Source organism: Pagrus pagrus (assembly GCF_965226575.1).
Source record: "Pagrus pagrus genome assembly, chromosome: 7".
Classification (NCBI taxonomy): Eukaryota; Metazoa; Chordata; class Actinopteri; order Spariformes; family Sparidae; genus Pagrus; species Pagrus pagrus.
This window is the reverse complement of record NC_140191.1, coordinates 16,457,507-16,481,277: the sequence shown is the minus strand read 5'-3', so window position 1 is coordinate 16,481,277 and position 23,771 is coordinate 16,457,507. Positions and strand designations below refer to the sequence as shown.

General features: G+C 39.5%; 4 protein-coding genes across 14 annotated transcripts in view; all 4 read right to left on the bottom strand.

Annotated features, from left to right (window-relative positions):
- Window positions 1–818: 818 nt before the first annotated feature.
- Window positions 819–3,797, bottom strand: LOC311260028 (speriolin-like protein). Its single transcript, XM_084357528.1, has 5 exons — window positions 3,584–3,797; window positions 3,203–3,403; window positions 1,549–1,752; window positions 1,345–1,469; window positions 819–1,216 (listed from the first exon to the last, which is right to left on the bottom strand). Exons 2-5 carry the CDS (start codon window positions 3,360–3,362, stop codon window positions 890–892), a joined length of 816 nt encoding a protein of 271 aa, XP_084213654.1. The 5' UTR covers window positions 3,363–3,403; window positions 3,584–3,797; the 3' UTR covers window positions 819–889.
- A 622-nt stretch (window positions 3,798–4,419) lies between these two features.
- Window positions 4,420–9,702, bottom strand: grinab (glutamate receptor, ionotropic, N-methyl D-aspartate-associated protein 1b (glutamate binding)). Its single transcript, XM_084357527.1, has 7 exons — window positions 9,539–9,702; window positions 8,544–8,876; window positions 8,352–8,455; window positions 7,182–7,382; window positions 6,679–6,807; window positions 6,438–6,581; window positions 4,420–4,787 (listed from the first exon to the last, which is right to left on the bottom strand). The coding sequence occupies exons 2-7, from the start codon at window positions 8,845–8,847 to the stop codon at window positions 4,635–4,637; spliced, it is 1,035 nt and encodes a 344-aa protein (XP_084213653.1). The 5' UTR covers window positions 8,848–8,876; window positions 9,539–9,702; the 3' UTR covers window positions 4,420–4,634.
- A 2,053-nt stretch (window positions 9,703–11,755) lies between these two features.
- Window positions 11,756–18,016, bottom strand: rbm24b (RNA binding motif protein 24b). 2 transcript variants are annotated; one of them, XM_084357334.1, is made up of 4 exons: window positions 17,581–18,016; window positions 17,132–17,294; window positions 16,800–16,854; window positions 11,756–13,376 (listed from the first exon to the last, which is right to left on the bottom strand). In XM_084357334.1, the coding sequence occupies exons 1-4, from the start codon at window positions 17,749–17,751 to the stop codon at window positions 13,013–13,015; spliced, it is 753 nt and encodes a 250-aa protein (XP_084213460.1). In that variant the 5' UTR covers window positions 17,752–18,016; the 3' UTR covers window positions 11,756–13,012. The 2 variants fall into 2 exon arrangements, with proteins under 2 accessions (XP_084213460.1, XP_084213461.1); XM_084357335.1 differs by having other exon boundaries at window positions 17,171–17,294; window positions 17,581–18,013.
- Window positions 18,017–20,837: 2,821 nt separating this feature from the next.
- The window catches only part of kif13a (kinesin family member 13A), a 42,450-nt gene continuing 39,516 nt past the window's right edge, over window positions 20,838–23,771 (bottom strand). For all 10 annotated transcript variants that reach the window (XM_084357328.1, XM_084357332.1, XM_084357329.1 and 7 more), the window contains one exon: window positions 20,838–22,388. In XM_084357328.1, coding sequence (XP_084213454.1) covers window positions 22,255–22,388 — 134 coding nt within the window. In that variant the 3' untranslated portion in view covers window positions 20,838–22,254. The remainder of the gene's footprint in view (window positions 22,389–23,771) is intronic.

Here is a 23,771-nt window from a genome sequence, read left to right as displayed (position 1 = left end):
CAACAGTCCTATGAATGGTTTTCTAATTTTAGCGAGGCGTTTTTATAGATTTGTTTTCATCAGATTGTTTGATGTTTGATTGTTAAGTGTCTCAAGCATGTTGTTACCGAAATGAAAATGTTGAAATAACTCAGCCTAATTTCCGCTTCATTTACTTTCGTTATTAGACAAGTTTGCACACGTAACCCATGACACATCCACGTGGTTGAAAGCAAAAGTGTTCATTCTATTTTCTGTTCCTGTTTTGGCAGATGCCTTTAATAGACCTACAGACAACTTGTCCCAACAAGAAAGGCCCTGCATGAGCATATGTAGCCCAAACTCAGGTTATTGCAGAGTAAGTTAATGAGTAATAAGGATTTTTTTTTTACCTGCTGGAACAATTAAATTTCATGGTGAGAGAACAGGGAGGACCATGATAAACTTTCAGTCCCTCGAGTGATATTACTCCAACCCTAGACACATGCCTAGTCAGACTTTCTTTTTTTCCCAAATGAAGGTCCAAGTGAGCCTCTGAATCACAACCCACACCTCTTGTTTAGCATGAATGTTAAAGGGGCTCTGTGGAACTTTTGTGTTGTGCTAGAAGCCGGTCGTTTCTTTATAGCAGCTGACTCCATTTTTAAACTAATGTTTCTCTCTGTTAGAGGAGCAAAGACGGGAAATGAGTCAAGGCACTCGAGAGCGTGCATAAGGTCACATACTTTAGACTTTAGCGGAAAATCAGACCTCAAAGAAATCCACAGTCACGCAGCATCAAACAACTAAAACAGATCAGCCCACAAGCTTGTGCCACACAATATTATCATTCAGTCACATCATTTATCAGTGTTTATTTCCAATTTGTGAACACTGTAAGCTTGCTGAATTTCGTGCGATACAAACATGTCTACCAGAAAATGAGAGGCTTCTTGTCCATATCGGCTATGTAACAGAGGCAGGAAAGCAAAAGCAGCAGGTTCTTCTGAAGTTTTGGAGGCGCTGTGGTCTCAATCAGCCTCCTCAGAAAGGATGGATCATCCGCTGCCTGGGTGCTGCCTTCATTCAGTCTCTCCTTCATGATCCCAAAGGTGTTTACAATAAACTCCCCAAAAGGAGCGTGAAGTGTTTTTTTATAACCAATCTGGTTCAACCTCTCCATGAGGTCAGCGTACCTCTGAGTGAGATGAAGCCGATAGCCTTCATCTACCATCCCTGTCAGCGGGTGTGTGCTCACCTGCAGGAGAGGAAGAACAAGAGAGGAAGACAGGTTTGTGAATGTTAGGGGCAGCATTGTTTGGATTCTTGGATTCAGATTTTATCTCTTATCTGTGCACTGCAAAATCAAAATTCTTCCTTTCTAACCTCAGTGATCTTGTCTGGTATATTGAGCACTGTGAAACCATAAAGCCTCCTATGGCCCTGGAAGACATGGTACAGAATCCTCCTATCCAGTTGGTATGCAATCTCTCCTAGGAACCTTTTAGGACCTGCAATGAAACGATTCAAATAAATAAATCTGTTACTTTTTCACTGCTCTAAAATTTCTATGTGTCAGGTGTCTCTTACCTTTGACCTCCAGAGGAGCATGAGCCTGGCAGCTTTGAAAATCGCTGGCATCTATGTGCACCGAGCTTTGGATGAAAGACTTGAAGTCGGTAGGGGATGAGGTTCGATGTTCATTTTTGGTTTGTTGCAAGTCTTTTCTGAATTTACTTTCATCACACGTGTTTTGCAACAGACCGGAGGGTTTTCTTCCTAAAGGTGAGAAAACTGTTGAAAACAAGGTGAAGATATTCTTGTTATTTATCATTAAGCAGACTGGATACTTATAAAGACGTGCTTCTTTCTTGTTTTTGCCTCTTTACGCTTTACACTCAGTCTGATTACAAGCCTGTGTTTAGCTTACAGATCCACATGCATCAAAATTAAAACGTTGACAACATTTTTGGCAAAAAAAACCCCCCAACTATAATTACCACATTAAAATCCTTGAAATGGCACCTATCCTTCTTCATCATTAAGAAATTACAGAATATATGAATATGCAAATATTTGTTTCATTTCACAAATGTAACTATTTGACAAAAGATGTCTCCTACTTCACTGTAAAGTCCAGTCTCAGTGTATGTGCGATGGAGACTTCAAGTTCCCAAATCACACTTAATATTGGACCATGATTGGCTTCAAATCATGCTTGTAGGCCCGCCTCTTAAAATCCGATTGTCAATGAGCACAGAGAAAATGTACACTTTCAGCAGATGCATGTCAAAACAGCCTTCTAGTGTCAAACTCTGTACATCCATCATTCTTCACAGTGAAACTCAAACATTCAACTGAAGACACAAGAAGAAAAACACATTTTTGACTTGAGGGGGACTTAAATAAATGTATTCTGACCTAGCTAATGTTTTTTGTTACTTCAGTTTCCTGTTTGATTAGACTTTGTTTTATAATAAGTTGATTTAAAGTTGCTGCCTACTGATCTGCAAATAAAACGACAAAGTGGGTGGTAACAAGAATATACAACACAATACCTACTTTAACAATGAAGCACATTCATTTCACTGATCCTGAATGTACAAAAAAATACAAGGAATCTTATTGATGACTTAATAAAAAGTTACAGCCAGAGAGGTTACCTCACACTGTATGGGAAACAGCATGGTTGGCTTAAACCGTATAAATTCTCAATAACCAAGATAACGAAATGTGTATAACAAAATCACAAAATACATTATTGTAACAGTATGATTGAAAGATTTACTGTACGTCTTGCAAGAAAAAAAACCCATCATTAATTCAATTATCCTATAATTTTGCAGTGCAGTTTTGGGATACAGAAATGACTAACTTTGATTGAACTTGACTCCCTCCCTACATTTGATTTGATTAACTTGATTATATTCTTAGAAACACACCAAGGCAAGACAAGAATATTAGCTCTGAAAAACAGAATATACTATGAAGACTGAATCGCATTGCAATAAAACAATGTGTGTCACTTTTTCCCCCCGTCAACTCCTTTAAGAGTGTTTGAAACCTGGAATGGTCTATACTTGTACATGCTTATATTTTTCAATGTCATGAGTTAGGTACACAATTCACCACAATAACAATTTTGCTGTAACACTCCTGTTCAAACTATCTGTTGCTATTTTCCTGAAACCTCTGAACTGTGCCCTGGTTGCCATCTGGTGGCAGAGAAAATCCCCTACAATACCTGTGAACTGCTCCAGACTGTCACTGTTGAAGCTCTGCATCCTGGCTCTCAGGTCGCTGTTTTCCTTCACTAAACTCAGCATCATTTTCAACTGATCATTTTCCTGCCCGAGCTGCTCGTTTTTAGAGAACAAGGCAGCGACTGTTTCCTCCATGTCCATTCTTGAGTTTCACAGCTGAGCCTCAAACACCCTGAAACTTCCTGGCAAGAGTCACAAATCGAATCATAACAGAGCAGATGCAATTCTGCCAGGTTTCTTTCACTCCATACAAAAACAGGACAGAGATCACTTTTGGAAAACAACCTTTATATTTGAGCATACGGTTAGTCTTCACCTTGGAAATAATAGCTTGACAAAAATCCCAACTCAAAGTTACTTACAAGCTGAATCTTGGGGCTTTCAAACACATCACACAGCCTTAACCAGCTGATGTATTTTGCTTGGTTGTCATGGTGATAGATCCCACCCCCCCCTCATCCCTGCTGGTTCATAGATCAAGAATGAAAGTTCAAATATTTTTTTTTAGATGTTTAACAACATAGCTGTGGCCCATAAACCAGTATCTGTTCCTAAACATTTTTCAATAATTCATTTCAGCAATAATGTGAACGAGAACCGACTGACTTTACTAGGCCACAAGGAACTGTGAGACGCATCATTTCCTTTCCCTATGTGAAGGATAGTCCAGAGTACCCCATGCTAAAGGAGATAAGAAAGGAAGCATTGACGCACTTTTCCTTATCATTTATAGAACCGACCAACTTTTATTATGGCGGCCACTTAGATACTCCCAGGTAATTTCACTCAGTTAGGAACCTTCCTAAACAAAAGAGACATGACAACAATTCACAGTCCTTCTGCTGATAGATTGTGTGATACAGTTCAAAGTCCTGACAAAATGTGCCAAATATTTACAGTGTTTAAAAGTTCAGTGTGTAGGAGTGAGAATGTAGCAGCCCTCTACAGCCAGAGTTAGACTTTCTGTTCTGGGCTACTCTTGAATAATGCCGTGGTACATCGCGGATCCGCTCCCTCTGTAGATGTAAAATGTTCATTCTAAGGTAACAAAAGAGCAATGATGCCTAGTTTCAGGTGATTATACACTGATCATAACAAAATTAGTATCATACAGTATTATATTTCATATCTGCCCCTAAATCCCACAAACTGAACCTTTAATGATTTCACAGCATAAGATAGAAACCAAGATAAAAAGTTTTGTACATCAGGTCATACACCTCAAAGAACTTTAATAAACCCCCAAACTACAACAAAGATTATCTACTTATATTATCATATAAAAACATTTACACAGGGTGAAGCAAAAAATTACTCTATCTGTTTTAGTGCACACTACAAGACGAAAATCAAGATTAAGGGAAGCCACTTTCAAAACTATTTCCTGCCAGACTTTCTATCTGTTGCTCCAGCTCAACTGCCCCTGGCTCTTCCAATGATAGCAAGAATATAGAGAAAGATGTTGATGATATCTGTGTACAGGGTCAGAGCAGCAAAGATGTATTCCTCTGGACTCAGGGACAGCTCCTTGTTGCCGAGCAGCAGCTGCGTGTCCACGGCCAAGAACTGTAACACAAGAAATTCAAAGGGTCAAATATTTGTCTTAAAAAACCATCAAAACTGAAACACGCAACTCACAAATGATGCAGGAAAAAAAAAATCAAGAGACAGAAAGGATTTTATTAAATCAGATATGCTCTTGTGAGGTGAGTTTTTCTCACATTCTCTCACGTACTTCTCTCCTTCACCACATCATCTTCTCAGAAGTATTTCCACTTCCTCTTGTTAATTTCCCCTCTGCCCTTCTTATTACATAACAGCAAGCATTACACTGAGGCCACCGAGCAGAGGGAAATGGACTGAACCTGCCACTGTACACTGTACTTAGTGCTATAACCATACTGCTTCATACCAATCATCATAAATACATACAGACACATTTCAATGAGGCGAAGACGTCATTCAAAATTTCTATTTTTGATCTGTATCATGATTATTTTAACTATTATTACAATGGGTTTATGGACATCTTGCAAAACAGCATTTTTTCCATGTGTTTACAGCAAGCTGAACATTACAACGAACTAAGGAGCCTAAATGTTAACTGTAATTAGTTATGGCATATTTCAGTAAAAGAACAAGCTATCAATGAGGTTTTATTAACAAGAAATGATCTGCTAACTAGGCGAATGAACCGATACACGTCAGCCTACCTAAACACACCTATAAGATCAATTAGGAAAACTGGAGCTGAATACTAACTCCCTAATAAATAAATAAAATGACCAAAATGTTACGTACATTACTGCCACCTAACCATGGATGTATGTTCTTGCCCCAAATGCAAAACTGTCCCTCCAAGGGACAATTTCACCAAGTTCATAGCGGTTTTTCAGACAAAAGGACCAACACTTATGATGTCAGTAGAGATTCCCCAAAGAACAGGTGAACGAGGGCATGCTGAAAGACTAATGAAACGCAGCCCAGATCTCACAGTCCTTTACAGTCTTTAGTTTCTTTTGGCATTTCGACAGCCAGTAGAGAGAAGCAGGGAACATGCAGAGAGAACGGTATGACACGCAAAAAAGGCCCCTGGGACTCCAGGGAATCATAACAGGATGTTGAGGTTATGTGGTCGCCGTTATGCCACATAGTCAACAGCTTTCATTTCAGCTTTCAAAAGCAACAGCTTATGTCTTCAGTAGAAAGTAGTTGAAATTTAACCTACTGACAGCATGTTTTGTGGATTTTTCGGGTTAATGTGACACATTCTGGAAAGACACTTTGATGTTTAACTTCTTAAATGTAATGTTTAAATGATTTGAGCTGTGATGTATTCAAACTCCATGTTTAAGGTATCTCAGGGTGTCAAATAAAATCCACCCGAGCGTCATAATAAACCCAAAAAACTATTTATTCAGGTTGGTTCAATGAGAGCAATGCTCTCTTTTCCAGGAATGCCCTTATTAGCCATTTGTGGCTGGATTCATGTAGTATGTTTTTACAGGTGTAAAAGTATTAGTTTGAAACTTTGACCTTAACCAAGGTCAACATATGTCCCAAAACAGTGCCAAGAAGTATCACACCTTCAAGATTTGTTGTCAAAAATCCAACACTTATGGCCTTTTCAATCAGATATGTTGCCTTTAATCTCTTTAAGGCTTTTTAATATAAATACAAAAGGAGAAAATGATGCCAAAATGTCTGAGGACTTACGCAGGTGAAGAGCAAAGCTCCCAGTCCAGCATACACGATGTGCAGAATCCTGTCACGGATGATGATGCAGAGGATGCCGAAGAAGATCAGGACAATTAAACAGACGAAAAGCACACCGTGACAGGAAGTGAAGTCATACTTGGTCTGTGGGAGGAGGCAAAGAGTGACATTAAGGTTACCATCATGTCATGATCGATGTACATCACATATGCACAAGTGTCAGGATATGACTGATACACACCTGCATGGAGAAGATGACCACTGTGAAGCACACAACTGCTGTGATGCCCACTGCCATGATCACTGACTCAGTGTCATGGAAGCTGGCAATCATTCCCACCATGTAGGACATACTGAGAGTCAGGATGGACTGTAAATAAGAAACACACATCAACACAGCTGCAAATCATGGCAAATCAGTTTGTAGCCACAGCACTGATTGTGTAGCTCAATCTGAATTGTATCTGTGTAAACACTAAAGAGCACAGAGGTCTTTCATTATAATTGTAGGCTTTAAAGGGCTGAAAATTGTCAGCGTCAGAATACATTGTTGTTTATCCAATTCAGGTTTTAAAACAAAGGATAATAGAATTTTTTTTTCCTTGACACCACCGATTTATAAACCAGAGGGCCTACACAATTATGATTCACTCGTCCAGATCAGATAACACACTACTTCCTGAGCTGCAACTCCTCCTCGCTCTGCTTTCTATTTTGGAAAAAACAAAGTTTAAGCAGGCTTACTAATGCCACCAGGTTCCAGGGATGTCTTCGGCGGACGTCTCCACAGCAGCTGATCACACAAACGGACACAAAGAATATCCCGTAGGACACCAAGTATGTCCAGGCGTTCACCATGACGAACTGCTTGACTTGATCCACAAAGGTGAAAACAGCCACAAAGGCGAATGTCACCATGAGCTGAGCAGTCAACACCAAGAAGACCTGGAGGGAAGAGAGGATTATTAGGCAGCAGACACAGATATTTTGAACAAAGAATTTTAGAAATAACAAATACCTAAATTTTTCAAACCTTAAGTCCTATCCAAGTACATATTTAACTCCACCATGGAGGTTATGTCTAGTTGTGTTTGTTCGTTATTCCGCTGGATATGTCAAAAACTTGATTCCAATGAAATTTGTTGGAAAGTATGACAAGAGGAGAAAATTAATCACAAATAATTTTGAAAATCGACTAATCATTTCAGTAATTTTCAAGAAAAAATGTCAACAACAAAAAAAGCTTCTTAAATGTAAGGGTTTGCTGCTTTTCTTTGTCATTTATTACAGTAATTGAAGAGTCTTTGGGTTTTGGACTATTGGTTGGCCCTGGGAAACTGATGAGGACTTTAAACTTACATTAATTATTTGACGTTTTATAGACTAAAGAATTAATCGATTAATTGCGTAAATAATCAGCAGATTAATCTTTAATGAAAAGAATCGTTAGTTGCAGCCCTACCAAGTACTTTCAAAAGTTTTTTCAACTTCAAACAATCTTGCTGTGCTGCACATACATGCATCTAATAATTATCCATCACGACATGCATTTTTGATTTAAATTCATATCTGGATGCAGATACAAAATCTAGACCTTTTGTGTTATTGCGATAAACTTGGAGGTCTGTGCAGCCTTGGCAGAAAATGATTTGATGTGGTCTCTATGTCAGAGCGAACAACATGGATAACATTGGACCATATATGTAATTTAATACTGTAATATCAATATGTTGTTGTGTTGTTCATTTTTCTGGATTTTCAGTGGCAGTTAATGGAAAAATAACCTGAGAGGAGTGACTATTGTTGAAAAATCCAGCAAATGTACATAAAGGGACCTTATTGCGTTGATTAAAATTTAAAAGAGAAAAATCAGTCCTTAATTATAGTGTGGTTTCAGCCACACTGTCTCCGTACCTTTCTAATAAAGGCTCTCCTTATGCTCTTGTTATCCAATCCAAAATCAAAGTCTTGATTCTCGTGAAAGGGCGGCGGATCGTCCTCACTATGGTAAACATCATCTGAAGAAGAAACACATCAAATTGACTTAGTTGCACAGGGAATATGATGCCACAACAGAAGATGCCACACACCAACAGAAATACTAACCATTGATGTTGCTGTTAAAGCCCGGGCCTTGTGCATATGGTGAAACAGGGTTGACATATCCAGCATCGCCATAAGGGTTCATTCCGCCCATTCCGTAGGCTCCAGGAACACCCGGTGCAAAAGCAGTCGGTGGAGGGAAAGGTGGACCCCCAGGAGCGAGGAAGCCCACAGGAGCGGGGCCTCCTAACATGTTCTGGCCTTGCGTGTTCATGTCAAATCCGACAGGGAACGCTGGCTGCCCGGGGAGCGAGGGTGGAGAGTGTCCCCCCTCCAAGGGGAAGTATGCCGTCTTCTCGGTGGCCATCTCTGGCTTCGATCCAGAGCAGAGAGCGGCTGGAGGGTTGAATCGATATAGAAAAATGATAAAAACGAATAGCAGAAGTTATATGACAGGTTATTCATGTCGAATAAAAGGCATTGTTTTGATGATGCCGTTTGACAGTCGACAGCGCGATGGCTGCAACGTCACAGAGGTCACATGGCTATTCTGACTTCCGGTAACTGAGATACATGATTAAAAGGAGTCGATCGACAATTTGATCAAAACCACATCTACATGCGCTCTCTGTGTAGTCTAGTTTTCTACCACTACATTTTACACTAACTTGAGGGTTAAACGATGGTCAGAGCTCCGAGTTTGATGACAATGAGGAGCATTAACGTTTCCCAGATCCCACGGACACTTCTGCCGGGGTGAAGCTAGCTAGCTGTTATCTACTGATCAAATTTAGGCCCAAAAATGTCACTTTTAGCCAAGATAGCCAACAATTTAATCCACACAATCTGCATTCAATTGGCTATTTGGCTTAAACGAACGGAGGTGAACAATGATATATCGAGAGCGTTGACCTATTGTTGGTTTACGTAACGTTACAACACAATATAGCCATGTTTTTTTTTTCACCAAACAATAACGTTTGCCATTGCGACTGAAAACAGAAAGGCAGCGAGGATCAACAATGTTAGTCTAGTTTAAGTCTTTCAAAATTACTCACTTTGCCCGCAATCAAATGTTCGGTCCTCGCCGGGTTCCTCTGCAGCAGTCTGAGGTATTTTCCCCCAGGTTTTGTCCCACTGAGGCAATTTTTGTGTCCACACTGACTTCCAGTAACTCAGATGTCACCGCCTCCAGCCAGGATGCGAAATGACGCGTTCAGGCTTCCCGTGATGGCTGGTAAAGATGAGAAACATACCCAACATACCCAGGTCGACCGGATGAGAGCGTCACCTGACAGCTCAGTGTTGTCCGAGTACACTGTCGGTCGTGTGAAAATGATAGTTTGCATCACAATATGTCACCATATCCTCTAAATTTTGGTTTAATGACACTGAACGCCGCATGTCGGCTGACGTGAGATATCCACGTTTATTTGGTTTTATTTGACTTCCGTGTTATTAAGCGCAAATTCAGATTTATCGAGGCAGTCATATTCACAAAAAATTGGATGTTGACGTAAACGCTTTTCACAAGTGGAAGTTAGTAATTACGACAACCGTGGTGTGTCCTGAATGCAGCATGTCAACCCTGTGAATAACTGCAAGACACGATGGCATGCTGTAAATGCGTTAAAACGAAAGTGTAATGTATTAAAGTTCATGTGAAGAAAACCATCATCCGTCAACACAAGCACATTGGTCTGGGAGGACAGGATCTTAACTACAAAATGGTTGACAAGAAGGAGTGGGCCATATGAACCAGCAGGTGTCAGAAGACTACAGGTTTGGTGAGAAAACCTGAGAGGGGCAATTAGAGAGCTTCTTAAAACAACAATTTACTTCACTGGATCAAATGAAGGATTATGCAGACTGTGCAGTTGCCTGCCTGCCCTTTTACCAAGTTTCATCACAGCTTTATAGAAACATAATAGTTGGGACTGTAATGAAGGGTTGCAAACAGGTCAAACTGGGACTGCAGGGTTTCTAACAACCACAGGTCCCAGAGAGGAGTGTGCATTACAGCCACAGGAGAGCCAGGGGATTGTATCAGATTGAATTTGAGCATTTTTATAATGCAAATTAATCAGAATTTATATAGAAATATTGCAGAAATATCTAACACTTTGAGTTAATTAGATGTTACTGATTCACTGAGTTCATTTGATCAGCATGAGGGAATCTGGCAAATAGCTTCTTTCAACTAATGCTTGTGTAATGTGGGAAGAGGGACTTCACCTACTTACTATTTCAGAGTCACAGCAGGCTGGATTCATGTTACAGAAACATCTTCGCTGATTCATAATGTAAACAGAGGCAAGCGTCAAAGTCTCCAGCAGTGTCCCAAGAGGAGATCAATTTCCAAATTATTAGTTAGTGAGACAGGTCTCCTGAGAGGCGGGATGCATATCTTGCCTCTTGGGTTTCTATCTCTGTTTCAAATTGGTCATGAAATTAGATTTTATCCTGCTGAGAGATATTAATATAAGTCAAAGAGATTATATGATGATCGTAACAGCTATGGTTCTTGTTAAAGTGGGACTAATAACACACCAAATCAGATGCTTCCCCACTACACACAGACAGCAAATACATCAACTGAACACAAAAGGCTGTTTTGTCTTTTTGGCAGTTGTTCAGAAGTATATATGCATTATTTCACCATGTTACGTTTTCACATTTTCTGTATTCAACTAACCATCATGTGATATGACTATAGTAAAAAAGTTAAAGGACACATATCATGCTCATTATTAGAATCATAATTTTATTTTGGGTTACTACTAGAACAGGTTTACATGCTTTAATACTCATGTTTTCCCATACTGTCCAGTGCTGCAACACTGTATTTCCTCTCTCTCTCTGAAACAATCTGTTTCAGTTCCTGTCTCTTTAAGGCCCCGCTGCTGAATACCCAGTCTCCTGTGATTGGTCAGCTCACACAGGCCTGACCCAGCACCACTGACAACAACAGTGCAGCTGTGATGAATCAATTCGTACATGTCAAACTAGCTGCTAGGCATAAATTATGCAAATGTAGGGCAGGCTGACATAGTGTGATGTCACAAAGTCACAGAATTAAAGCTGAGACTACTGAAGAGGTGTTTCAGGAGCAGTTCTTCCTGCGGGAGAGAGGAGCTTCTGTTGGTGCAGACTTTTCAACTTTCAAGATCTTTTAAACAAGAACGTATATAAAACGCTAAAGGAAAGGAAAAAAACAAAAAAGCATGAGAGGTGTCCTTTACAGGCTGTGAGCAAAACTGACATCAAACATCACACAGAAGTTAAATTTCCTTTTATTTCACTTATTTGCATTAGCATTATTTTAAGTCATGCATTACAGGTGCAAGGTCAAGAGGAGATGGCCTTACATTGGAAAACATTCAATGTCTAATAACATCAAATGTAAAAAAAAAGAAAAAAGAAAAGTTTTCACACTTTCCTTTATCAAACTGGTCAAGTATAAAAAGCGACATTAAAGAATTAAGAATCTATTTGAGACAACAACATTGAATCTACAGGAAACAGAAAATTGCTACCTTACTTTCCACTCATATTTTGTTCTTTATACACAGTGTATCGCTTTAAGCCAAGTTTGAACATCAATCATATGCTCTTGATCATTATGCAGCAGCACATGTGGACATGCTTCATACAAACACATGAACACAACAAGTAAAGGGTTTATTACTGTAAGGCTCCATAATAAATACATAAATAGCATAATTTAAAAAGGCACATTAGGAAACATTTTGTCAAAATGAAAGATTCACATTCAACAATGTTTCTTCCCTTTTTTGCTGAACTTACTCGAGGTGCATTTTAAAAAGGGAAGAAAAGTGAGTGCTTTAACCAGCATCAGCTGTCACCTCAGCTTCTTATCTTAGGTACCATCAAGAAAATACAAGGGAACTAGTTGAGGGTGTCTAATCTATCTCACTCCAAACATTTATAAAAAAAAAAAAAAAGAGAAGAATCCTAACTAAACACCGACATCTATATCAGTGTCTGCATAGCTTTACTGAATAAAATACTGGTCCAAAACTATGAAATACTGAAAACTGCATGATGATGTAACATACAGTTCTCATATGTATGAAAGTGTTTTGGTTTGTTTTCAAAAAAAGTGGGGAAGAAACCTGATCATAAGACATGAATGCACTTGGGAATTTTATACAAATTCCAGTGCAGTTTATATATATATACAAAATTCAGCATGTCGACATGAGGTCCAGTGAGTCTACTTCAATTATTATAAATATATTTTCCTGCTGAATAAATATTAAATATTCAAATATATTCAATAGTGACAAAAATACTGATCACCCTTGAATAAAATATACAGCAATATTCCTCATTTGTCTCCATATTTTTGGTGATTTTCTTCAGGCTCTTTGGTAGAAGGACTGCCAAGTTAAAACCTAGGATTGATAACCATCATTCAGCACCTTCGGTCTTTCCACTTCAAACTTCCCTCTCTTCATGGGACAAGGCGACCTCCCCTGCTTTCTTCCTTTAAGGCAGTTTTCAGGGTTTCACTGCATGCGATCTGTCTGGAGCTGCTGAGGTTGATACTGGCTGAAGGCGGCAGCAGCAGCGGCAGCTCCTGGGGTGGCAGCGGTGGCGAGTGGCTGCTGGACAGTGTACCCGTACCCTGCTGTGGTCATGTAGCTTGTTGGTGCTGGTGAGGCTGCATATGGGTACTGCTCATATGCAGCGGCGGCGGCAGCGGCAGCAGTGGCAGCAGCCGCTGAGTACTGGGCATACGCTGCTCCAGTATAGTCAAGGTACGGGGAAGTGGCAGCAGCAGCTGTTGCTGTAGCAGCAGAAGGTTGTACATGAGGGATCACAACACTGGGTTGGACAAAGGCCTGAGGGTAGACGTAGTGGGCAGGGACCCTGTAGGACAAAAAGACACACAGGGTCAAGCAGAGCCACAGCCAGTCATGTTTTCAACGCTGAAACTAAATTCTGGAAAACTGAAAAGCAGGCGCCACAAATACGTCAATCCAGTCCTCAGAACACAGCAAATCCATTCATTAAACAACTGAAAAACCCTACCTAGAAATGAAAAGTTAAGGAAGCAGCAAAGAAACCCAAGCGCAGCTTTTAATTTCAAAAAGCACCTGAATCTGAAACACAGTAAGGCATTAAAAGAAGACACAGCCCAGCTCTGCACCCAGTTTCACTGAAAACGGTATGTGACAAAATGCGAGCTTATCGCACAACACCACAACATATCAAGGAAAAGAAGTGGACGTTATTGTGTCCACATACTGTCACATCAACGCCACACATACAGGCATGCCCACGCATGTTAATAGGTCCTGAAACAGAAAACAAAAAGAGGCCTTTGGTTTCTTTAAAATGGAGCAGCTAATAAAAAATAAATTGCAATGCAGTGAATTAACAATGTGGTTTCTCGTGAAGTAGGTTGTATTAGGTTCTGCAGAGGGCCTGTTGTGTTTATTAGTTTGAAAAAGAAAGTCATTTAACTATTTTAAAGACAAAAAATCGTGTAAGAGGAGGAGATCTCCATTGGAAGAACAGTATTCAGATGAGGGTATAAATGGATAAATACAAGCCTGGGTATCTGGGTAAATTTGGCCCCACTTTAAACTCCAGTTAAAGTCACCCTCAGTAAATATATTGCGGAGCAGGTGTGAAACTGTTATACCAGCCCATAGACAAGTGCCCCCTCCCCCTCTTACAGCCACACAAACATACACACGCCGACTTGACTGACAAGGGAGGCTGGAAGCATGCTATTTTTGCTCCCCTTGTCATCTCCAAAGGACAAGCTGATCTCCTCCTTCAGTAACACATGGCAGGGCACTCACTCAACTGTAATGGCGGCCGACGCCACTCGACTGTCTCAGTGACTTTTCCTGAATTTACTTCTTTATTATCAGTCTGGAGTTCTCCTGAATGATCAAGAAGTGTTGCTGTATCAAAGTGGGACATCCAACTGAGTGCTGACTCTCTATTTTTAACTACAGTTGCAATTAATTACAGAAATTGTTTCAATTCTCATTTTAAACTTGACTTGAAATCTATTCACATGTATAATTTCCAACTTCACAAGATAGGAACCGCCTTGCTGGTATCCTCCCTTTGTGGTATGACCTTGTTTTTAAAATCAACAGTTCAAGCGCTGAAAGGGCACAGCTGACTTAAGCCACCTCTATTGAAAGAGATGGGTTGAACATTTTGTGGTGCTGCAAGTGGGGAGCTAAATAAAGGTGCTTTGTAAATCACCAGGACATATGGGTAATCCCCAGCACATAACCAAAAGGCTTCACGGGCACATGGCTCGGCCCACCTGTTGTCCACAGCCGAGCGGCCCTGTCTGTGCCATACATTATTAACAGCGCTGCTGAGTGACTCCCATTTTCCATCTGAATTTGAGATGCTGTGGAGATCACTGTAGCCAACAGCTGCTGCCTAAGAGACCGGCTAAGATCTCAGTCTCCAACCTGTTGTGCAGTGAACATTTGAGTCAGTCTATATACATTTAAAAAAGACTGGCTTTTTTGGGTGAACTGCAAAACTAAATAATTAATTTCTTATCTCATCTATAGCAGGTTAACATTTAAACATTGTTTTATGCAAACAGTAATCCAGCTTTAAATTAAAGCCTTGACATTTTTATTCAACTTACTTTAGCTGTGCTAATAAAGTACCAACATGAGGGCAATTAAACAAATGTTTCTGCAGTGATAACACTATTTGTGTTTGTTTTAACTCCCTCTGCACATTTTAAATGTATTGTTAAAGGATAAGTTGGTCCAAAAATGAAAACTCAGTCATTATCTACGCACCTTCATGCCAACGGGAAGTTGGTTGAAGTTTTGTAGTCCGCAAAACATTTCTGGAACTTCACAGCAAAACAGGGTCGCAACCTTCTCCCAAACAACTGAAGTAGATGAGGACTTGTCTTAAAACAAATAAAAACTGACGAAAAAAAAAAACATAAAATGGCTCCATAAAGCTCTTTCAGTGTAATCCAAGTCTTGACAAGCCCAGAAATTCAAAATTGATTTGAAAAGATGTAATTCACACCCTTTTTGGAGGCAAAATCTTAACTGTAGCTGCTAAGATAAAAGCCTGAGCACACACCCCCTCTGAAGTTGGCACAAAAGCTCGACCACAAGTCGAGGGTGTAAATAACATCTTTCCAAATCAGTTTGAGACCATGTGGCTTCTGGAGACGAGCTGTATGGAGCCATTTATATGATTATTTTTTACAATTTTAAAACAAGTCCCCTTCTACGAGAATGCTGCGACCCTGTTTTGCTGTGAAGCTCCAGAAATGTTTTGTGGACTACGAAACTTCACCCAACTTTCGATTGATGTGAGAGTATATTACAGCTGAATTTTTCATTTTTGAGGGAACTTATCCTAAAATGACAGCCGCTGGAGTGATTAAATACAGAACCAAACAGAGGATATTTTAGGTTTTTTTCTTGTATCGTGTACCTGTAGATGTAAGCTACAAGTGAAAGCAATGGGTTAATAGAGAAAAACAGAAAAAACACAGCATCATGGGTAAGGAAACAGAAAAGGAACTCCCACATGCAAGCCAGTGTTTGTTTTGTTGCAGGGGATCGATTCTGAAGAGATCATCAGCCCCCTTTTGACAACAAAACACGATCAACTTGATGTTAACGAGAAACCGGGAGTAGAGAAAAGTGAACCGCAGGCTAAAGCACAAATCAATCATTAAAAAGGGAAAATCATCAACACCCCATTACAGAGTTACAGCTCCCTAACAAACTCACAAAGTCTGCACAAAAAAACCTCCTGCACCCCCCACTGCAAGTAGAAATGAGCACACAGTTAAGCTGAACACCACATCATACTGAAAAAACAAGGCACACACAAATCTATGTACTATGGAAAAACTGGAAAATAAAAAAAACAAAAGACTTCCATGCATCTAGTCACCATTTCAGTTCGTTTGTGTATGTCAGAGTATACAGGTAACACTTTAGTGCTCTGCCCAATGCAGACTCAGCTATTCCTCAAATCATCATGTCCCTTCATCAGCTATTTTAACCGTTACCGACCCTGTCAGATCAGAGAGAGATAGACAACAATGAAGTCAAGTCCTGCAGTGGCTTGGGGGGGAACAAATATGTTCACTTCCTTCACAGTCAACGCCAAGCAGAGGAGCACACATCAACACTCACATGTCCTCATTCAGGATTTTAACAGGTGGAGGCAATGAAAAAATGACATGTTTACAACAATAAAAACACTACGCAAGATCATAAAAGACATTGGAAGATTTAGGGAGAGAAGTTCTGCAGGTGAACGTACCCGTAAGGCCTTTGGATGAAGGCTGGATGGATCTGAGGCATACCAAATGCAAACCCTGGAACGAAAGCAGACGCTTGTTAAAGGTTTATTTTCAGAACCGATGCTTTTCTGACGCAGTGGAGATGATTTTGAAGAGTGTTTCTGATATTTTACATAAGATTATAAAATACAGCCAAGGACATGTCAGTCTACAGTAAGCTTTCATCAACCAAATATCCAAATAAATATAAACATATTCTACAGAACAACATCTACTTTCATTAATATTAATTGCATAAACTCCATGTACGTGAGTGTGTGAGGGCGTTTGTGCCCCTGTTTGTGTATGCCACCTTGTTGATCCAAGTCAAAGCTGTGGTCCAGTCCCTCACCTGGCTGTATGACCCTGGGCTTGGCCCCCAGGTAGGCCAGGTTCACATTGGCTTTCCTGCCGTCTATTATGGGGTTGGGGTCCTTGCAGGCCCGGTCAGCAGAGGCCCGGTCTGCCATGGTCACCTGAAGGAAACAGCACATTTTTCAATGACCCTCAAGGACATTTCTTACTGTATTTACTTTGGTTACAGGTGTTTATTTATGGATGTTTATTTTAAAGATGTTTTGGTTCATCTAAGAGTAGTTAGGTCAGATCGGAGTTGAAATTTCAGCTACAAATGACCTATTTCTGGCCTGGCTGTCACACTGAACAAGAAACATCAGGCTACAATCGAGCCCGACTGTGCACGTGTGTGCAAGCAACTTTAAAAATGGCAGCTGCAAAGTGCTCACAGGTTGTCATACTTACAAATCCATAACCTCTGGATTTGCCCGTCTGCCGGTCTGTGATGACAACAGCCTCCTCGATGTCTCCAAACACCTCGAAGTATTTCCTGAGGCTTGAGTCGGTGGTGTGATAAGGAAGACCTCCCACAAAGATCTTGGTGAACGTGGTGTCTTTCTGTGCCGAGTGCATCATGTGTAGATATCAATGAAAAATTATTTCCTGGAAGTTGTTTTCTTTTTTGTTGTTGAGGTCAGAGACAGTAGAGAAACGCGCTCAGAGGAGTTGAGGCAGAGAGTGTGCGGCGCGGCGCGGACAGGACAGGCAGCCCCCCGGTGATGTGACTGACTGTGGGTCTGAGGCAGGAGGAGGAGGAGGAGGAGGAGGACACCTGTTAGTTTGTTACGGGAGATTTCCCAGTTGTCAGTGTGTGACACAGAAACTTAACTCCACCCAGATCCAGACCACCACACCGAGCTCAGGCTGCCGACTGTCGCGCAGCTGCTTCAACAGTGGCAGCAGGGACCACACTGTGCAAAAAGTCTGTCTGATAATGTTTGTCCAAGTTTGAGAAGGATGCAGGCCACGTGGAAGTTTTACATCACTTCCAGGACTGTGACAGGATTTTAGAATGAATGACTGAATTTATTTAGAAACAGAAATTAAAACAACATAATAAAAACAAACAAAACAAAAGTACCATAAAGGAGTAGGTATAGGTCAAACGTATACACCCCCAACTCATCATCCATCCCATTCCACAAGTCCACCACATACATTGAAATAAACAGACTCTTCTTAGTTGTACCAACATATTGTTTTTTAACATTACATGTTCCTCTTAAATCACAACCATAAATAAAAATAAACTTTTAATAAAAGTTTCTTATAATCCAGTTACCTGGCAGCAAGGACACAAGAGGGTTTTTTGGAGTCAACATCAGAAATAAGCAGTGTTTTTAGTTTAAAGGGGCACTACATGTATGTAGTTTTGGAGAAGAAATTCAAACTCTGAATTTTTATATTTACAATATTAATGAGGTAATAATACAAACTCAGAAATATGTATCTTTTCCATAAGTGAATAAACAAGCTGTTCTTAGAGGAAAACAAAGTCCCCAGAACACTGTTTGAAGCTAGAAAGGTGGCAGGGTCCGCCACATATAAACAAAGTAAAACAGTATGAAACTGCTGTTTTAAGCCTACTTTTAAAAAAAAGAATGTATTCTTAAAACAAAAGTCTAAATTCTGTTTCAAAGCCTCCGCACTGTTAAGAATAAAACACTGGTGGGAAATACTATATTCTTCTTTATGTTTATTCGCTCGAAGTGGTCAAATATAAAATTTACAGAGTCTAAAAATACTGGAATCAGCCTTTAAAATACTTATCATTTGTTTTTTTGTTTTTAATTGTAATTGCACAATCTAACTCCCCCCAGGTTGCTCAAACCCACAAATTACAATAGGCTCATACCAATGACCGAACTTCAGTGTCCTTAAAGATAACTATAGTCACTCATTAGTTTAATAACCTGCTGTATGGTAATGTTAATAGTATACTTTTTCTTTAAATGTTTTTATTAAGTGTTGATTAAAAAAGCTCATAAAAAGTCATTTAAACAAACTTCCAGCAGCCACTTAATAAATCAACACATTAAAGGAGTATCTGCAGCACATGTGTTGCTGTGGATCAAGTTGTGTCCATTCAAGTTCCATCTATCGCTGACACATATCCAGTTTTGTAAAATACCAAGTGTTAGTATTTATATTAATTTATTTTAATTAAAAATACACCAGTTGACCCTATGGTGGCACTAAAATTAAGTGACTCAAATGTCATAGAATAGATAAATATGTACCCAGCAATTCCTTCAGATCCTCTACAGATGGCCTCAAAAGCTTTTTGCCATTGTGGAAATTTTTAACAGAAATGTTTAGACGTATCTTTAAAGTCTGGCCTTTACTAAAGGTTTCTCCTCATTTGTTTCCCTAGCTTTTAAGTCTTAATAATTGGTTTTCATATTTTTTTATCCTTATGTTTATCTATTTTGAACATTTATTGTTTTGTTGTTGTAAGTTTAGCCTTGCATTATTGTGTCCATTGTTGTCTATTTTTGTTTTTACTTTTTAATCTGAGCTGTGTTAATCTTGCTCTGGCTGCCTGTCTGAATGGAAGGTGCTATATAAATAAAGTTGAGATGAATCTTAGGCACCTCTAGTCAGACAGCTGTGAAGCTCATGCATTTTGGCAGCATTTGCAAAACTACACTGCTTGGCAGAACTGATATTGTGTCAAGATTTGGAAAAAATAACAGGCTTTCATTGTAGTGGCAGGAGGCCGTCAATGACTAGCCTTCACGTGACCGCATCAGTTGGAGGGCACAACATGTTTACATGTTAGTGATGTTTACCTGTGCATGAGTCTCAGACGGGACACGTTTCAAGAGACCATAAATCTGCCACTGACAGGAGACATTTTTGCCCTACATTGAGAAGCCAGAGACTGGATCAGACACCACCGCTGACAACTCATCCAAGAATCACACTCCACTGTGATGTTTATGCCGTGTACAGTGCTCAGCTAAAGCAACACACCCCATGGTGACTTTTAACATTTTCTTGTGAAACACAATCCATTAAAGTCATTTAAGGTAGGATATATTGGGAGTACCCTGCAGATCTATTCCCTCTTTCTGTGCACTTAAGATATGGACTTTTTTTAAGGACCCATTAAGGCAAAAGGTATTTATTCTTTCATAAAGGATCAGTGTGTATGTGCTGTGTCAAATTCTGGATATTAAAATAACACCTTGGATAAACTTCACCACAAAGGACGGGAACCAAAATCATAAAACAGCTGACATCAGCCATGCTGAGCTCTTGCACTGACACACCAAAGTTTGAGAAGACCTGAATACAACCTCTGACCAAAAAAGGTCAAATTAGAGTGGATTTAAAAATAAATTGCTTTTAAAATGACATATTACTGCATTTAGATTAAGAGTAATTAGCCATCCGCTATCTGTTAAACAGTATCCTCACATGAGTAAATTATGGAAATTGTTTTCAGTCTCGAATTGCAGGTCCATTTTCGTAAGAGTATTTTGTGAACACAGTTGACCAGAAATCCTTTATAAATATATTTTTATCTCGCTTTGAAACAGAAAAGAATGAATACTATGTATACTCAGTGTCTGCTGTACACTATACTTGTAAAAAAATACTTGAATGTGCAAACAAAGTCATCTTGAGTGAGCCAAATAAAGAGTCGACACAGCACGCTGATTGTAAATGTTCTATTCTAGAACATTTTGTACCAATTAAAACAGCTTGAGATACATTATAAATACAATTCTGTACATTATAATAGTGTAAATACTATGTTCAAATACATTTCTATTTACAACTCCTTATGAGGGAGAGCAGCTTTGTTCTCTTCTTTAAAGTAAGGTCTTGGGTTTGTTTCATTTACTTGAAATTACAGCTCGAATATAGAACAATTTCTAGTCACTTCCACAGTTCACCACTTCCATAAAAATATAAGATCATAGGACAACTCTTCTCTTCTGTGACCTGATACTGTCCATCACCCATTCATCCAATCCTCCATGTGAAAAAAATGCATTATTGAGTACCTTTTAACATGAAGTGTTATATATCAGTCAGTTAACATATAAAATGCAGTTAAAAAGGTATTCTATCAGTCAGTCAGCATGGCTGGATGGCATTGTGAATGCGCCTGGGCATCATGATATACATACACAGGTTTCAGGTCCAAACTCTGTGAACTCGAGTCCACTGAGCAGTCTGCGGTCGATGTGCCTGCCGTTATGGAAACAGGCTGTTAAGGCATCAGTATATCCAGGCCTTGGACAAAGCCTAGCTGTTTTGTTCCCCGCGTTAAAGTGATGGCGCTCGGTTTCTCAGTCACGTCAGTTAGAAAATATCTCATCAGTCCAATATGGAAGACAGTCGGTGAACTCTCCAAGAATCCTTTCCAGTGCAAGCATTCAAACAGCAACAGTCTCATGCTGGATGGGGATTATTTCCTCCACAGTGTTACAGTACTTCAACAGGATAATTTAACACGTTAACTGCAGTCAAACACTGAAAGCAACTCAGGTTTTCCTCTGTTCAGGGTATGTGGCATTACTCCTAGAGATATGGCACTAAGCTTTACTTGGACACAGATATATATCATGTTTAGCTCCACATACATTAGAAAAATATCATCGTAACAGCAGATATGGAACCGTAGTTCTTTGGTTACCCCTGACATATCATATTTATGTAAATATCAATGTTTAATAACAGTAGTACATTCTTAATCTTCAGATTAATCCACTATGAGCCTCAGGGGAGGATGCATTGTCTTACAAAAATATCATATATAATGTTCAGAAACCAATGTAAGAAAATGTACGGGGGCAATATCTCCACATGGACTCCCAGTTAAAAGTGAAGTTCTCTATCAAAAATATCACCGTGTAGAAAACTCAGATATGTGCATAGTGACAGTAAGTAGGATATACCTTCATTAAATGCACAAGTCAGAAATGCTTCAGGAAACGCCTACGAAATACATCAGCTCAGAGACTCGAGCGGACAAGTCAGCCTGCGGTTCACCCATAGGCGCTGGATCTGAGGATCACCCTCGGGTCCCTGCCACTCCTCAGAAAGCTGGTCCTTCTTTGGGTCCTATCTGATCAGAGTCTGGGGGTCTGTGTCCATGGAGGGCTGTCCTCTGGTGAGACGAGACGGCTTCACAAACACACCGTGACCTGGAGGACAGCGGAAGTACACTCTGCCCTGGACAGTCCCATTGTGCTTACCTAGAGAAACATTTTGCATAAACATGTCACATTTGGACCTTTAATATCTTTATATCTATATTAATTTCGAAAAACTGTATGTATATTAAACAGTAGAGTCAGGTCTGAGGTCTGAAATATGAAACAGGCAAAGCAGGCGGTCATCCTGGAGCTCCAGACCCTCAGCGGCCCTGAATGCCCCATATTTATTTATTGTGTGTCACTCAGTTTGCAGTAATGTGATTATAGCAGATTTTCTAATAAATAACCTGTTTTAGTCTATTGATGACTAATGCACAACAAAGCCATGATGATTAAACTTTCTTGTGTAAGCCTCCTACACAGTTTGTTTTCTGTGCCAAATGAATTACTGTCTTCATGTTTGAAAATAGGCACAACAGCACAATATCTTCTGAACTGGTACAGTCTTATATCTGCATATCTGAATATATAAACATACACAATATACTGTGTATATATAAAACTTAGTTTTCCTTTCCTAACAACTTCTATTCTATTGTATATACTCTACTCTAATTCAAATATTTGATGATGATGGGACTGTGCTAGAGCTACATTTCACTGTGCAATCCTGTATTGTATGAAGGATGTTATGTTCATGGGTGATTTTTTTTGGTGCAAGTGTAAGGTACCGAGTCGTACTTCATGTGAGACGTTCTTTTTGTCACAGTCTACCCAAAATCTGCTGCCTTTTACGTGAACAGTGAGAATTTTAAGCTTTGCGTGAATTGCATTCAAGGCAAGGCAATAACATTTACATTAGAACATTTCATAAAAAGGGTAAATTCATAGTTGGAAAACTCACTGACAAAGCAGAGGGATACGGTGTCACCTTATGTAATTTTTACATTGCACATCACTGACATTAAGTCTGGCTGTACAAGTAGTTTTGTGCTGCTAAACTTAGTCCACACAAGAGAAATTAAATCATATTGTTGGGACATCCAAGTCTGAATCTGATCCAAATCTTACCCGATCATGACTCTAATTATTATTTTACACAACATCCTCACAGTGACCCCTGCACAAAAAATAAATAAAAATGAAGAACGTTCTTTTCAACAGAGCTTGGAAAAAGAATGGCGCCATGAGATTTTTACCTCATAAGCCCCATTCTGGGTTAATCTGGCTGGTGTTAACATCTGTGTATATTTGACATCAGTTTTGATATCAGACAAACATTATTTGTGAGGATTCCTAACATTTAGATGTTAGAGGATTGTTCTGAAACTTGTCAGTGCTCTCTGGTGGACAAACTTTGTGATGACGACACTATTTTTAAATTACCTCAACATACAGTATGTCAAGCTACAATTGTCCCATAATATATAGATGTATTTTTCAGGCTCTACTAACATTGGTATAAATCTTTAAAGGGACTCA